We start from the raw sequence: 16,420 nt of genomic DNA on the forward strand, positions 1-16,420 counted from the left end.
ATTTTATTTTTTTTGTTTTTTGGGCCACACCCTGCGGTGCTCAGGGGTTACTCCTGGCTGTCTGCTCAGAAATAGCTCCTGGCAGGCACGGGGGACCATATGGGACACCGGGATTCGAACCAACCACCTTTGGTCCCGGATCGGCTGCTTGCAAGGCAAACGCCACTTTGCTATCTCTCCGGGCCCAACCAATTATTTCTTGATGCAAATTATTTCTTTATGCAACCAATTATTTCTTTATGCAAAGATAAACAAAATGTCAAAAATAGGGCATTGCAAAAGCTAAATTAGTTTTTATGGGACAGTATTGAAACACTGTTTACTGAATTAAAAAAATAAACAAAATCCTAATAACATGTTTTTCTAAAAAAAGCTCACAATAAAGGTGTGGCTGGGAGCTGAACCGAGAGGCCTGCCAGGTAGAGGGGGAGGAAGAATTGACCCAGGAACGACAGGAGGACGTGGGAGGGGCCAAACCTCAGCGACCTCAGCCATCATACTCACCTAGAGCCCCACGCCAGAGATGGGATCCAGCCCCAAGCCACAGTCAACAAAAGAGGGCTGAAATCTGAAGGCACTGCACTCCAAGCCAAACCACCAAATGCAAAAAAATATGGGTAAACTAAGGAAGACCAATATATATGCTAGTATATGCTATATAAGACCAATAATATATGCTAGTATTGATGACATCCTGACAATGAGGAAACATCAACAATTTGACATAAGAGCAGGTTGTCCTATCTCATCCCCTAACTGTAAGATGAAATCAGAAGACATGTCATCCTTTGATCTGTGCAAAAATCAAGATTGATAACTGTAGAAGACTGACCTTGACAACCAGGACTGGGCAGAACTTATCCTGGGACCAATAAGAAAGACCCGAGTCTAGGCTTTGGCCTACGACCCGTACAACAACCAAGAACTCTAATTCCAGAGGTCTGACTGAGACAACTGCAACTGAGTAGATCTTCTGGAAACATAATGAAGGACTGTATCCTAGGCTTTCTCCTAGGATTGGTGCAAAAACCAAGACTACAAACTACAGAAGACTAATTAAAACAACAGTGATGGAACTGAACTTCTAGAAGAAAGACTCCATCCTAGGCTCCATTCTATGACCTGCGCAAATACCAAGATCTCTAGCTACAGAGGCCTAATTTTATCATCCACGATGGAGTGGAAAGTTTCTAGCCACCACAAAAGGACCTAAGGGGAGATTAAAAGAACATGTACGAATCCTGTAGTTATTCCATGACAGTATACTTTAAGGGCGGAGAATTCCTGATTCCTGTATCTCTGAGGCCAAGGGAATTTCCTTTCTAATCTCTCCAATATTTACTGTGCCTATGCAGAAAAAAAAAAAAAAGCACAAAATAAATATTTTTTTTGTTTTGTTATTGTTGTCCCCCCCTCACCTTTTTGGTGCTTTGTTTTGTTTTTATTTCAGGACAGGACCACGGGTATTGTCTTGAAAGAGTGTGAAATGAAAGTAAGGACTGGAAAATTACAAGTAGAATGAGAACTCCCCACCTCCCCACCCTTTGAACTGACCAAATGCCAGATAGCCAGATCTGGGCAACAATTCTTGGAAAGCCCCTAACCCACTTTAGATACGCACATGCCCCCAGGGGCAGGACACAACCCCATCTGTTGCACATGATAAACAAGCTACCTCCTTCCTGGACTATGACGCATAACTTCTTCTATGGCGTAAGATAAGAAAAATGCCTCCTTACTGACATGTATGTTTTTTATGATATGTATGGTTCTTGCCCTATAAAAGCTTTCCTAAATTCTGGAACGGGGCCGAATCTCCTCTACTCAACTCTGAGGTATGAGATTTGGTCCCAGCATGCTGGTGTGATTCTCTGCTCGAATAAACCCTCGTGTGATTGCAGCAAATTCGGTCTCTGAATCTCTTTGGGTGAGCGCAGATCCTGAGGCTAGAGAGAGGGTCTCCCTGCGGGGGTCCTTCAGTCTTTATTGCTTCGGTGCTTTTTCTGTTTTTTTTTGTTTGTTTGTTTGATTTATAAATTGATATTTATAGCCTCTAAAAGGACTCCTCCCAGTTTTCGCTTGTTTAATTTTTTGCTTGTTTTGATTTTGCCCATTTTATCTTTTTCCTTCCTTCAAACAAAACCACATAACTTGAACCATCTTGTTCCACCTCACAAATTAAGGGGGAAATAATGGAGGGTACCAAGACCCAACAGTCGTATGAACATTAAGTAGAAATAAAAAATAAACAAACTTAAACACCAAATCCAAAGCCAATGACAAAAGAATCGATACCCAATCTACAATAAGCTAGACACAGAGGGGACCATTTATACTAGCAGCCCAGGGGGCAAAATTAGGGGTTATAGGATGCATGCCGGGAACAGGGGTGAAGGAAGGACAACATTGGTGGTGGAAATGCCCCTGATTCAATGTCACTATGTGCCTAAAATATTACTGTGAAAGATCTATAATCCACTTTTTTTTTGGTCACACCCGGCAGTGCTCAGAGGTTACTCCTGGCTCTACGCTCAGAAATCACCCCTGGCAGGCACAGGGGACCATATGGGATGCCAGGATTCGAATCACCATCCTTCTGCTTGGAAGGCAGACACCTTACCTCCAAGCCATCTCTCTGGCCCCTGTAATCCACTTTGGTCAAATAAAAATCATTATAAAAAAAAAAAAAAAAAAGCAGCTCACAACAAAATTAGAAGTCCTCACTGCTTGTAAAAAATTCATATAATTAGAATTACTATAATTCATGCTTGCATTCCCTATCCCAACCTAAAATAAAAAATAGTTGGAATCTTAATGTCCACAATGACATATTAGGAGTGGGGTTTTAGAAGATATTAAAGTCATGAAGGAAGAACTCTAAAGAATAAGACTATTAGAGCTGGAGGGGCAGCACAGCTTGGCTGAATCAGGTTTGATGTCTGGTACCACATATTGTGCCCTGAGCCCAGCCAGTAGTGATTCTCTGAGCACAGTGCCAGGAGTAAGCCTTGGGTTCCACCAGTTAGTTACACACCTAAACAAACAAAAACAAATCCAATTTATATGAAAGTACTAGTACAGGAGCTAAGGAGAATGGGGCCAGCCCTGGTCTAGTCCCTGGCACCACATGTTTTCTCCAATATCACATGTGTGGCCAAGGTATTCTATGGTACCTCAGGCACCAGCAACAACACATATTCCCACTGGACAGCAGGTCTGACAGTATTTATCCACACAAGTAACTATCATGTTTGGGGCGTGCTATTATTTTCAGTTACCAGTGCACCTCCATCTCAGAGTCTGTCCTAGAATGGCCTTACACTTCGACAGTTAAAGTAATTTTTTCTTTGTAATTCAATATTATCATATTGGTTATCATACTGTTATCTCACTGATAATTGAATATAATCTATATAGGTTGCTTCTGAGTAAGAAACATGCTTTTCATACTCTTCTCCATTAGTGCTAATAAATGAAAGAATCAAAATTAGTTTATACAAAAATCTTTAAACCCACTGCCCTTCCACAAAGAATCAAAGTTCCTTTAAACAAAAAATTCAAACTCCCTGTGCTTCCCCCTCAAGGCTAAGAGAGCTCTGAACAACTGTTCATCTACATGACAATTTGCCTTTTTTTTTTTTTCTTTTAAGGTTGATTTAAAAGCAGGTCTTTATCACTCTGACAGTAAGAAACCCCCTGGGCTGAAGAAGTGTACAGGGTTTAGGTATCTGCTGCATTCTTTTGTTACTCAAGATTGGAAACTTCTCTGGTCCATCCCCAACCTGAGTACAAAGCCAGGAGTAGCACCCTTTCTCTCCAGCACCACAGAATTTGGCCCAGCCCTGGGCCCCCCCCCCCCTAATCCAACAAACAGCCCCCCAGCCCCAACCAGCATGGGGACAGAGGAGAAGGATAAGTGACTGCTTATATAGTAACATAATAATGTTATGATAACATTCTGCTTCTAACCCTTAGAGAAATCATGCATCCTATCAAAAGGATTAAAAACCTCAACTTTCCAGGACAAAGAGCAAAAGATGAATGAGCTCCCATAGATGCAGCATTTATATATTTCGATTCCTCCTATTATTGCACATATGAAATGGGAAGGGACAAAAAAGGCTGCAGAGAACTTGAGAGATCACAGTACTCTGACAAGTGAAAATTTTACACTAAAATGATTCTTTTATTTGTTATTTAAGATTCTAAAGGTCAGAACATAAGAAACAGATACTAAAATTTGGGGGCAGAAAAAGGAGACAGTAAGAACAATAAAATATTATTTCTTTTTTCATTATGAGTGAAATCTTAATGTAAAGTGAAATCTTAATTTAAGATCTTAAAAATCATAAAATCCCATACTTGAGGATAAATAAAAATTACCTTTTTCACAGTTTTATCAGGTTCAAGAGCAATATCAGGAATATTTGCATCCACCATCAAGGAGAACAAGTTCAAAATTAGGTTAGAATACCTAAAAATGGTAGAAGTAAAATAAAAATGACAATGTTAAACTTTGGTAATCCTTACATCAAGAACACAGCTATACGTAGTGATAATTGCATTTTGCTCATTTTTCCTAGAATAAATACAATCTGAGACTATCTCAATGAAAAGTGAATCTGAATAAAACACTAGGAAATACTAGGGCTAAGCATCTAAAAAAATGACATTGTTAGTATATAAATTTTTGAAAGGGTAAAAGAAGAATCCTATCTTATCTAATTAGCATTTTATATGTGCTAAAGATCTGTTTTTGCTAAAAGACAAGAAACTACTTACTTTGTGGGGTCTGAGGTCGGAGATAGTACAGGGTTTTAGTGTGTTAGCCTGTGTGCAGCACATCCCAATTCAATCCCCAGCACTGCATCCTCCAAAACACTGTCAGCGCTCATCTCCGAACAGAGTCAGGAGTATGGCTAGAGCATGGTTAGTGTGGGTTCTTGCCCCCATAGAACAAAACCAACCAAAACAAAACCCCCTAACGAGACTCTACCTCAGGCTGTCACGAATAACTGAAAGGACAAATATAGTTCTCCCACTCATCGATTTTGAGTATCTTTCAGGGAAATTAATGGCCATTGGTCTTTTTATTTTTATTTATTTATTTATTTTTACCATTGGTCTTTTTTTTTTTTTTAAAAAAGTAAACATATTTGAGAACAGTGAATGTTCTGAATATAAGCAATACCACATAAACAGTCAGTACTCTACTATATTAAAAACAGGCCAGACATCTAAATATTATTTTTGAATTGTGCTGATTCCTGGAGGGATCAAAGATCCATCCATACCAGTCAAACTCTTCGTCTTTATCCAAAGACTGAAGATTGCTAGCAGATCCTAGGTTCTGCTAAGCAGAACTCTTGGGTTCTTGGATTCGAGCAGCTCAAATTAAAAGTAAGGGAACAATATGAAATGACCAAATTCAGGAAAGACTTTATTCAAGGGAAGGGAAAGGAAGTGAAAAGAAGGCATGGAAGCTTCAAGATTCTGGGAAGAATCTTAAGGAGGACTCCAGAGTAAAAGAGAAACTTTCCCCTTTTATGCCTTTTTAACGAAGGGGGAGTTGAGAATTTATCATTGAATTTAAAGCAGGTGGTCAGTGCAATGGTGAGGATGCAAAGATTATCATCAAATATAATCTAACTTTGGTAGTCTAGGTTATTCAGATTATCAAGCAAATCCTGGGCCAGGCTTGTGACATTTCATACTTTTCCTCATCTCCCTCTATTTCCCTTAATCCCTCTTACGTTAAGTAATGAAGACTGTAGGCTGGTTCTAATAAAATAGCAACACAAGAGTCTCTACCCAGCCATTATAAAACTCTGTTACTTTAAAAAAATTAATATTTGCTGTGTTATAATGGAACATGCATACCAAAAATATTCCTATGAAGCTCAAATGATTTAGTTTAGCATCATCTTCAAACTTTTTACTGCCATAACAATAGAAATAAATGGTAATTAAATTGTTATCTTCATGTAAACTTTTAACTAAAGTAGACCTTTAAAAATAAATCAGATCCAAAATTGCCTTTTAAACAAGTATGAAAATAGAAAGACTATGTGGTCATATTTTTAAAGATAAGTGAATGATTGGGTTAATTATTTTAATGGACCATGGGAAAGAGGAGAGTTACTGAATGTCACCCTGGATATGCTGTTTCTTCTGTAGGAGTCACTCCTCCTACCTGCAACAACAGGATACATTTTGGGGAAGTTTTAGAGAGAGACTATAAAAGTTGAATACAGCCAAATTCCCCCAAATGAAATGCAGTGGTGGAGAAAAGTGAGGATGACAAGGTGACAAGACAAAGCATCAATGAGACTGAAGACTTGTATGAATGACAAAGAGTACATCCAAAAGTGAGTTATAACGGTAGGAGGCAGAGTGAGAAATTCAGCTCCACAGGAGAACAAGCCCAAAGTGGTCAGCGTCTAGCCTGTTCATGTGCATGTTGAAGTCCTTGCATGGTCGCTAAGAAGTCAATGAGTGTTCCCGAAGAATGGAAGTGCAGCTATGTCTAAGCGTGTCTCTCATGCTATTTCTCTTTGAAGTGAAAAAATCAGTGGAGGTTTGGAAGTGAAAATGGATGTGAAAAGACACCAAATCCTTTTCTACGTGTAGTTTTATGTGGGATATGAAATAAAGAAGAGGATTCCTTTGAGGTGTTAAAGAATACAGCAGTTGCTATGTATCATGTCATGAAAAGCAAAAAAACAAAACCAAAAAAAGATGCTAGTTCAAGAAACTCTATTTAAACTCTGCTTAGTTAACTATATCCAACTTGTCCCAATCTTCACATTGATTCATTTCAGGAATCTACAACAGGAGAGGATAATATAATAAAAGTTCAATATCAAAACAAAATATTTGGAGATTTTCAAATTCATTACATTAAAATATATAATAATGCTTGGGCCCATCCCAAGAGCAATTTAATACTACTGGGATCTAGAACTGCCCTTCAGTCAAATTCCCTAGATGATTCTAATTAGAGAGGATTTACATTAACAGAGCTCTCTATGGGAACACGTTTCTTTCTAAAAAGGGAGATATTAATACTTTCTGGATTATATGCTCATTTAAATTTAACCAGCCCTATTATAATACCAAAAATACAATGCAAAACAATTAAATGAATAGTTTATCCATGCATATAAATATAAATTCATTAATATTCATTATAAAAACAATCTACTTCATGGATAGATTGTCACTACCTTAAAACTAAACTCTCTTTGTGGCAATTAAACTGATGTGTACATTTTAAGACATGGGATCCCCACAGAGAAAGTATCAATTAAACAGCCTTTTAATAATCTACCCAGAAAAACATTGAAAGGTTATCAGAACTCTTAAAGTCTACTCACAACACAAAACAAATTAAGGTAAAGATGATACTGATAGGATAAAAAAAAAGATACAAAATGATCCTAGATAAAAATGAATATATGTTCAGTACAAAGACCAAGATCACCAACCACAGAAGATGGATTAAAATGACACTGAGGGAACAGAACTTCTAGAACCACAAAGACTGACTTCATCATAAGTCCCACCCCTGGATCTGTGCAGATACTGAGATCCCTAGACACAGAGGCCTGATTATATCACCCAGGACAGAGCAGAAGTTTTCCAAACACCACAAAATCACCACTGGGAGAGTAAATAATCCTGAACAGAGTCTATAGTTGATCCCATGACAATACACTCCAAGGGCGGAGAAACCCCATATCTCTTAGGCCAAGTGAATTCCTTTTCGAATGACCCCAATATTTACTGTGCCACAGCAGGAGGGAAAAAACAAAAAGCATAAAACATTGTTTTTTTATATATTATTTTATCTTCATTTATTATTATTATTATTATTATTTTTATTTACCTATCTATTTTTGGTCAATTTCTCTGTTTGGGTGTGATTATTGAAGTTGTTGTCCGCAGTTATACTTATTCTTTTTCTTCCTTTCTGTTCTTTATATGCTATGCCATGTTTCTTATATCAAGACCATGGCGTTTTTTTGTTGTTTTGTTTTGTTTTGTGGTTTTTTTTTTTTTTTTGGTGCTTATCGTTATTGTTGGAGTCCTCACTGGATATTTGACACTTCTTTTTGTACTGGTGGAGTGTTTCACCTTTTTTCTCTCCTTTGTCTCTCAAACCGATGATGAGAGCCTCTAGAAGAATTCCGCTTATTTTCAGCATATTAGACTTTTACCCCAGTTTATTACTTTTCTCTCCTTCAAACAAAACCACATAACTTGAACTAGCTAGTCCTGCCCCCCAGTTAGAGGGGGAAATAAAGGAGGCACCAGGACCAAACAGGTGCAAGACTACTAAGTAGTAGGCTAGATACAGAGGGGACTACATATTCTAGCAACCCTGGGGGTGAGGGAAGAGGATATGGGAGGTAGGACAAAAACAGAAGTGTAGGGAGGACAATTTGGTGATGGGAATCCCCCCTGATTTTATGTAAATATGTACCTAAAATATTATTGTCAACAATATGTAAGCCACTATGATCAAAATAAAAATTATATTTAAAAAAAATGAAATATGTGGGGCCAGAGCGATAGCAGAGGTTAGGTAGGGCACTTGCCCTGCATGCAGCCGACCTGACCTGGGCTTGATCTCTGGCATCCCATACAGTCCTCTGAGCCAGACAAAAGTAATTTCTCAGTGCAGAGCCAGGAGTAGCCCGAGAGACTTGGGTGTACCTCATCCCAAATCCTGAAAATGAAGTATGTATGTCTAGATTATTTTTTAGAGGAGTGGATTAAAAAGTGTTCAAGGACAACTTTCATTTTCTCATACACATTATGTCAAAATTCATGTGACTCACTGGACTTCAAAACATGATCTAAATTTTTCAGCAAAAACCTTCAATATAGGGACCGGGCGGTGGCGCAAGAGGTAAGGTGCCTGCCTTGCCTGCGCTAGCCTTGGACGGACCACAGTTCGATCCCCCGGCGTCCCATATGGTCCCCCAAGCAGGAGCAACTTCTGAGCGCATAGCCAGGAGTAACCCCTGAGCATTACCGGGTGTGGCCCAAAAACCAAAAAAAAAAAAAAACCTTCAATATAGTGGGGCAGGAGAGAGAATGTAGGGCAAAGGCCATTTGTTTCTCTTGAATGCAGCATATGCCTAGATTTGATCCCTGGAACCATATCTGGTCCTCAAGCTCTGCCAGGAATAATCCCTAAGAGTAGAACAAGGAATAAACGAAGGAGGAGTAGCCAGTGTGGCCCCAAATCAAACAAACAAACAAACAAACAGCAGCAACAACACACACACACAATATATACTCTTCAATATAAACATTAGTACATTTAGCTACATCAACTAGTGTTTTGGTGTTCTACTTCCTAGATGATCTATCTATGTTGTATCTAACAAATAACAGAGTATAACCCTGTAAAATATATTTTTAAAATGTACGATTGCAAGGAAAAATAATGTTATGTTTAATTATAAAATCCAGAGTAATTGTAAGCCACTATTATTTGGAGATAAGACAAAAATCCGAGGTGATCGCAAACTATTCAATATAGTTAAGTGCATTCCCAACTTTAATATTCTGCTGAATACTTTAAGCCATTTGTGTATTATCAAAGTGTAGCTTGGTCTTTAGAATCACTATGGATTAACAGAATAAGTTATGTTTTCCTGAAACATGTAAGATTTAAAATGTTTTAAAATTGGGGCCAGAGAGATAGCATGGAGGTTTGTTTGCCTTTCATGCAGAGGGATGGTGGTTCGAATCCTGGCATCCCATATGGTCCCCCAAGCCTGCCAGGAGAGATTTCTGAGCGTAGAGCCAGAAGTAACCCCTGAGCACTGCTGGGTGTGACCCAAAAACCAAACCCAACCCCCCGTCCAAAAAAATTGGGGCGGAGAGATAGCATGAAGGTAAGGTGTTTGCCTTGCATGCAGAAGGATGGTGGTTCTAATCCTGGCATCCCATATGGTTCCCTAAGCCTGCCAGGAGCTATTTCTGAACATAGAGCCAGGAGTAACCTCTGAGCACTGCCGGGTACGACCCAAAGACCCTCCCCACAAAAAGTTTTAAAAGTACTGATGCCATTTTCCCCGGCACTTCCCCACTCTCCATGTGGGTGCCTGAGACAGGCACCTCACCACCTCACCGCCAGCCCCTCCCCAGGAACCCCAAGCCCGAGCACATGGGGTGAGTGCATTTCCCCGGCACTTCCCCACTCTCTACGTGGGTGCCTGAGACAGGCAACTCGCTGCCACATTGCACGCCCCTCCCCAGGAACCCTGACCCCAAACCCAAGCTGCGTGCAGATGGGGTGAGGAGAACCCTGCACCTGACCCACTCTGCGCCGCTGGGATGGGCTAGGACCAATAGACTGGGTGAGCTTGGGCCTGCCACCTGGACCTTTGGCTAACCTAGAGAAGCCTACCCTCCTGAGCCCCAGAGTGGACCTGAGACTCCCCAAGGGCTGAAGGCAGCTACCGGGTTGGTTGGGCTGCAGGAATTTCTTCTTCTGAGGTTTGGAGGGGGTGGAGCTCCATTGACTCCCAGATAGGAGAGGGAGGACAGAGAGCTAGGCTCAACAGCGCCCTCCACCATTGTGGCCAGGAGCGGAACTACACCGGCTGGCAGGAATAGGGAGAGGGAATAGACCAGACCACCTGAAGGACTTGGCAGAGCTGACTCCCAGGTAGGGGGGAGGGGTGGGAGCGAAGGAACTAGGCCCAACAGCACCCTCCACCATTGTGGCCAGGAGCGGAACTGCACTAGCTGGCAATAAAAGGGAAAAGCAATGGATCAGGCCACATAGAAAGCGCAGGAGGAGCCAAACTTCAGCGAGCTCACCCAACAGACCCCTCTAGAATCACGCTCAGGGAGGGGACCCATCCCCACGCCACAGGGGACCAAAGCAGGCTGAATTCAGAAGGCACTGCACTCCAAGCCACACCAATAAATACAAAGAAATATGGGTAAATCAAGGAGATACGAGACAAACCCTAGCAAGTTTCCAAGACCACCAAAACACACAGATCCATGAGAAGGAGACCTAAAAGCAGCCATGAGGAAGGAAATGCAAGAATTGATCAAAGGAATGAAAGAAACACTAGTCACCGAGTATAAGAAATCTATGGAAGAACAAATCAGCCAAATTAAAGAAGAATTGTTAAAGAACAAGAGAGATTCCATACAAAAGAAATTGAAGGAATTAAAGACAACGTAACAAGCCTTATGAGCAGAAACACACAGTTGGAGAAGCACATTGAAGAACTCGAAGGAAAGCTGCAAACAAAAAATGACCAAGAAACCAACAAAGAAATAAAAGGCAAAGCACTGGAAGGAAAAGTCCAGTATCTAATGAACAAGGACAAAAGAAAAAATCTAAGAATTGTGGGTATACCAGAAGGGGAGGAAATAGGGAAAGGGGAAGAACAAATAGCCAGAGGAATAATAACAGAGAACTTTCCAACCCTCTGGAAAGAAACTTCAGTGCAAATCCAGGAAGTGAAGAGAGTCCCTAATAAAATAGACCCTAATAAACCAACTCCAAGATATACAGAATTCCAAACGGCAAAAAACAAAGAGAAAGATGAACTCCTTAAAGTAATAAGGGAGAAAAAACCCTCAAGTACAAAGGAAGAAACATGAGAATCAAACCAGATCTCCCACTAGAAATAATTCAAGCCAGAAGACAGTGGAATGACATATTTAAATGACTGAATGAAAGGAATTTCCAACTTAGGTCCAATACCCAACAAAGCTATTATTCATATGGGAGGGCAGACTAAAAACATTCTCAAACAAAAACGAATTTGAATTATTTGTGCAAACAAAACCAATCCTAAACGACCTACTCAGAGACGAATTACACAATCCAAACCTCCGATTGTAACAACAACCACCCTACACAACACAACTGCAAAACAGTCATCTCTGTCAATGATCTCCCTAAATGTTAACGAACTAAACTCTCCCATTAAAAGACACATAGTAGAGAACTGGATTAGAAAAAATAAACTGGACTTCTGCTGTCTGCAAGAAACACACCTACAACTACAGAATAAGCACAGGCTTAGAATAAAAGGATGGAAAGTTATTATTCAGGCCAATGGAAAACAAAAAAGAGCAGGGACAGTCATTCTTACATCAGACCAAATTGCATTCAACCTCAAGAAAGTGATCAGAGACAAAGAGGGTCACTACTTACTGATCAGGGGAACATTAGATCAAGAAGTACTAACCCTGGTCAATATCTATGCACCTAATGTAGAACCAACAAAATATGTGAGGCAACTGCTCGCAAACCTGGAGAAACACATGAAGGGAAATGTGATAATAGTAGGGGACCTCAATACTCCACTATCACCACTGGACAGATCCACCAAATGGAAAAATAGCAAAGAAATAAGAGCTCTAAATGAAAAATTAGAAGATCTAGGGCTAATAGACTTATATAGGACCCTCCATCCCCAGAAAGCAGAATACACGTTTCTCAAGCCCACATGAAACCTCTAGAATAGACCATGTCTTAGGATACAAAGCCAACCTATATAGGACCACAAATGTAAGGATCATTAGAAGCACCCTATCAGATCACTATGCAACAGAGGTCAAAATTGACTTCAAGAAGAAGCAATGGAGAAAAACTAATACCTGGAGATTAAACAACATGCTGCTCAACAACAGCTGGATTAAAGAGCAACTCAAGAAAGAAATAAAAAGATTTCTTGAGACAAATGATAATGATGAGACAACTTGTCAAAATTTGTGGGACACAGCAAAAGCAGTAATTAGAGGGAAACTCATAGCAATATAGGCCTATGTCAAGAAACAGGAAAATGACAAACTAAACAGTTTAAAGGATCACCTCAAGGAACTGGAACAACAGCAGCAGAGAAATCCAACCACAACCAGAAGGCAAGAAATAAAAAACCAGAGCAGAAATAAACAACATAGAAACTAAGAAAACAATACAAAAAAATCAATGAGACTAGGAGTTGGTTTTTCGAAAAAATAAACAAGATAGATGGCAAAACTCACCAAAAAAAAAAAAAAAAAAAAAAAAAAAAAAGAGAGGGAAAATGCCCAAATCAGTAAGATCACAAATGAAAGGGGAGAGATTACAATAAAACCCCAAGAAATACAACACATCATGAGATCATATTATGAACAACTATACTCAGCTAGACTAGAGAACCCAGTAGAAATCGACAGATTCCTAGAAAAATACCATCTTCCAAGAATGGAAAAGGAAGAACTAAAGACTAATCACCTCAGAGGAAATTGAAGATGTAATTAAGAAACTCCCTAAGAACAAAAGTCCAGGCCCAGATGGATTTATCAAACATTCTGAGAAGACTTACTACCACTTTTCCATAGGCTCTTCCAAACCATCGAAAAAACAGGAATCCTACCCAACTCCTTTTATGAGGCTAATATCACACTCATTCCCAAAGACGGCAAAGACACCACCAAGAAAGAAAACTAAAGACCAATCTCACTAATGAACATAGATGCAAAGATACTCAACAAAATCTTAGCAAATCAAATCCAGCACTTCATCAAAAAGATCATACATCATGACGAAGTGGGTTTTATACCAGGAATGCAAGGTTGGTTCAACATACGCAAATCAATCAACATTATACATCACATCAACAACAAGAAAGACAAAAACCACATAATTATATCAATCGATGTAGAGAAGTTGTTTGACAAAATCCAACACCCTTTCATGTTGAAGACACTCAGCAAAATAGGGTTAGAAGGAACTTTCCTCAAGATAGTTACAGCTATCTATGAAAAGCCCACAGCCAACATTATACTTAATGGTGAGAAACTAGAAGCATTTCCACTAAGGTCAGGAACTAGGCAAGGTCTTTGAGGATGGAGTACCACTGGCAAGAACTTTAGCATCAAACATAAACAAATGGGACTACATCAAACTAAAAAGCTTCTACAAGGCGAAAGAAACCTTACTTAACACAAAAAGACAGTTAACAGAATGGGAAAAAATCTTTACACACTACACATCAGATAAAGGGCTAATATCTAGAACATACAAAGCACTCAGAGAGCTGAGCCCCCCAAAACCAAACAAAGCCATAAAAAATTGGGGAGGTAAAATGAATAGACACTTCTCTGAGGAAGACAGAAGGATGGCTAACAAACACATGAAAACATGCTCACCTTCACTCATCATCAGAGAGATCCAAATCAAGACAACAATGAGATACCACCTTACACCAGTGAGGATGGCTTCATCAAAAATAATGGGAGCCCTTCCTGGGAGCCGGGAGTCTAGCAGGAGGAGGTTTGGCAGGCCCACGCCATGCCGGAGGCCTGCTTGACCAGGCCTAGTGGGAGTGCGGGACTTGGGTGACCCCAGCACCCCTCTACCGCCTTGCTCCAGATCTCCAGGGCTTCCCCGGGCCACATGCCTGGGCAAGCCGGTGAGTTGGGTCCCTTGGTGGAGGTTGAAGGTACCCTAGGCCTTCCCCCATTAGCCATGCGGCTCCTTAGGGAGGGTCTGGGTGGGGCTCTGAACTTCTGGTCTCCCAGCTTCTTGAAGGATCTCTCCTTCCTGGGAGCCGGGAGTCTAGCAGGAGGAGGTTTGGCTGGCACTGGTAATCTCTGTCCAGTCTATATTTTCAAAATTGCGCGGGGGCAATAGCCCCCGCGCGCACAAGAAACATTAATAGTACTCTCACAAGAAACATTAATAGTACTCTCACAAGAAACATTAATAGTACTCTCACAAGAAACATTAATAGTACTCTCACAAGAAACATTAATAGTACTCTCACAAGAAACATTAATAGTACTCTCACAAGAAACATTAATAGTACTCTCACAAGAAACATTAATAGTACTCTCACAAGAAACATTAATAGTACTCTCACAAGAAACATTAATAGTACTCTCACAAGAAACATTAATAGTACTCTCACAAGAAACATTAATAGTACTCTCACAAGAAACATTAATAGTACTCTCACAAGAAACATTAATAGTACTCTCACAAGAAACATTAATAGTACTCTCACAAGAAACATTAATAGTACTCTCACAAGAAACATTAATAGTACTCTCACAAGAAACATTAATAGTACTCTCACAAGAAACATTAATAGTACTCTCACCCACCCAACTATTTTAAAAGGCATAAAAAGGACACATATCTTTTCAAAATTTTATGGGTGTTTTCTTTGACGGCTATAACTTTAGCTGAATACTTTCTTATACAGTGATGATTCCCCCCCCCAATGTTTTTTATCTTCTCTTTGTGAACTGCTCAATATGGAATTTGGTGTGAAAGAATCCCTGTTTAATACTTATGTTTGAACCAAGTCATGGGTCTTGTTGGAAATGTTCTTATGCCCCCATATATCTGATAGCACCACGTGGCTTTATATCTTGTTTGCGTAGGCACACTAACATGGGAAAATACTATGCATACCAATAAGTTCTTATCTAATAGAAATGGGAACACATATCTTGTAGTGCAATGAGACCTTACACCCTGAACATTGACATAAAGACCTGGCACAGGCCTCAGAAGAATGGGCATTCTCCATTTACCCCTTGATCTACAGAAGACATTTACAAAACATCCAAGGTTGTATATAACATCACCCGGAGGCATTCCTGTACCAGGGAAGACCCTACAGCTGCTCTGACATCGATCTACTCAAAAGAGACACCCCTTAACACTGAGAAGACAACAAGAACAATGACCTGCTTACTGGACAGGGCTTGCTGTATTGCCCCTTAATGGTGAGGTTTGTCTATAACATCACCTGGAAGCAATCCTCTATCACGGAAGACCCTACCACTGCTCAGACATCATCCTGCTCAAAGGAGACTTCCCTTAACACTGAGAAGACTTAACAACAACAACCTGCTTACAGGACAGGGCTTCCTGCATTGCCCTTTCATGGTGAGGTGAAACGAGAAGGCACTCCACATCATGACTTCAATGTAGGACATGCAGATTCCAGAATCTTTAATACAGAAACATGATACCAACAACAGAGACTGTGTGATAAGTGTGTTGGCGCTACGGACAATGTGTTGGATCGAACGATAACTTGCCTGAGGCCTAGAGCTGGTCTTATGCCAGGAAACTTCAGGGGTAGGATCTCTTTGTATTTAGGCCAAGGTTATTCCTTTCCATGCCTCTCATATTTTGGTGGGCCTATGCAAACAACAATTGCCACTCTAACACCGTTTTAACTGTGCTCCTTTGACTCTAATCCTTAAAACGCACCCACTTAAAATTTGAGGTTACCTTAAGCTAATATGTATGTACATGGAAATGTAAAAAATACTATGCCTCTAATGTTTAAGGAGTTATGTAAGTTTGATGGCTTTAGATTGCCTTGTGTGCTGTTAAGAAATATTATAATGTGCTACAATCTGGGAA

At 40.0% G+C, this 16,420-nt stretch overlaps 1 protein-coding gene across 1 annotated transcript in view; it reads right to left on the minus strand.

Moving 5' to 3' along the window:
- The window catches only part of LOC126001931 (phosphatidylinositol 3-kinase catalytic subunit type 3), a 160,840-nt gene that overhangs the window by 12,337 nt on the left and 132,083 nt on the right, over nt 1-16,420 (minus strand). The window contains exon 23 of the mRNA XM_049769125.1: nt 4,384-4,474. Coding sequence (XP_049625082.1) covers nt 4,384-4,474 — 91 coding nt within the window. The remainder of the gene's footprint in view (nt 1-4,383; nt 4,475-16,420) is intronic.

The sequence above is a fragment of the Suncus etruscus genome, chromosome 2 (assembly GCF_024139225.1).
Source record: "Suncus etruscus isolate mSunEtr1 chromosome 2, mSunEtr1.pri.cur, whole genome shotgun sequence".
NCBI classification, from domain to species: domain Eukaryota; kingdom Metazoa; phylum Chordata; class Mammalia; order Eulipotyphla; family Soricidae; genus Suncus; species Suncus etruscus.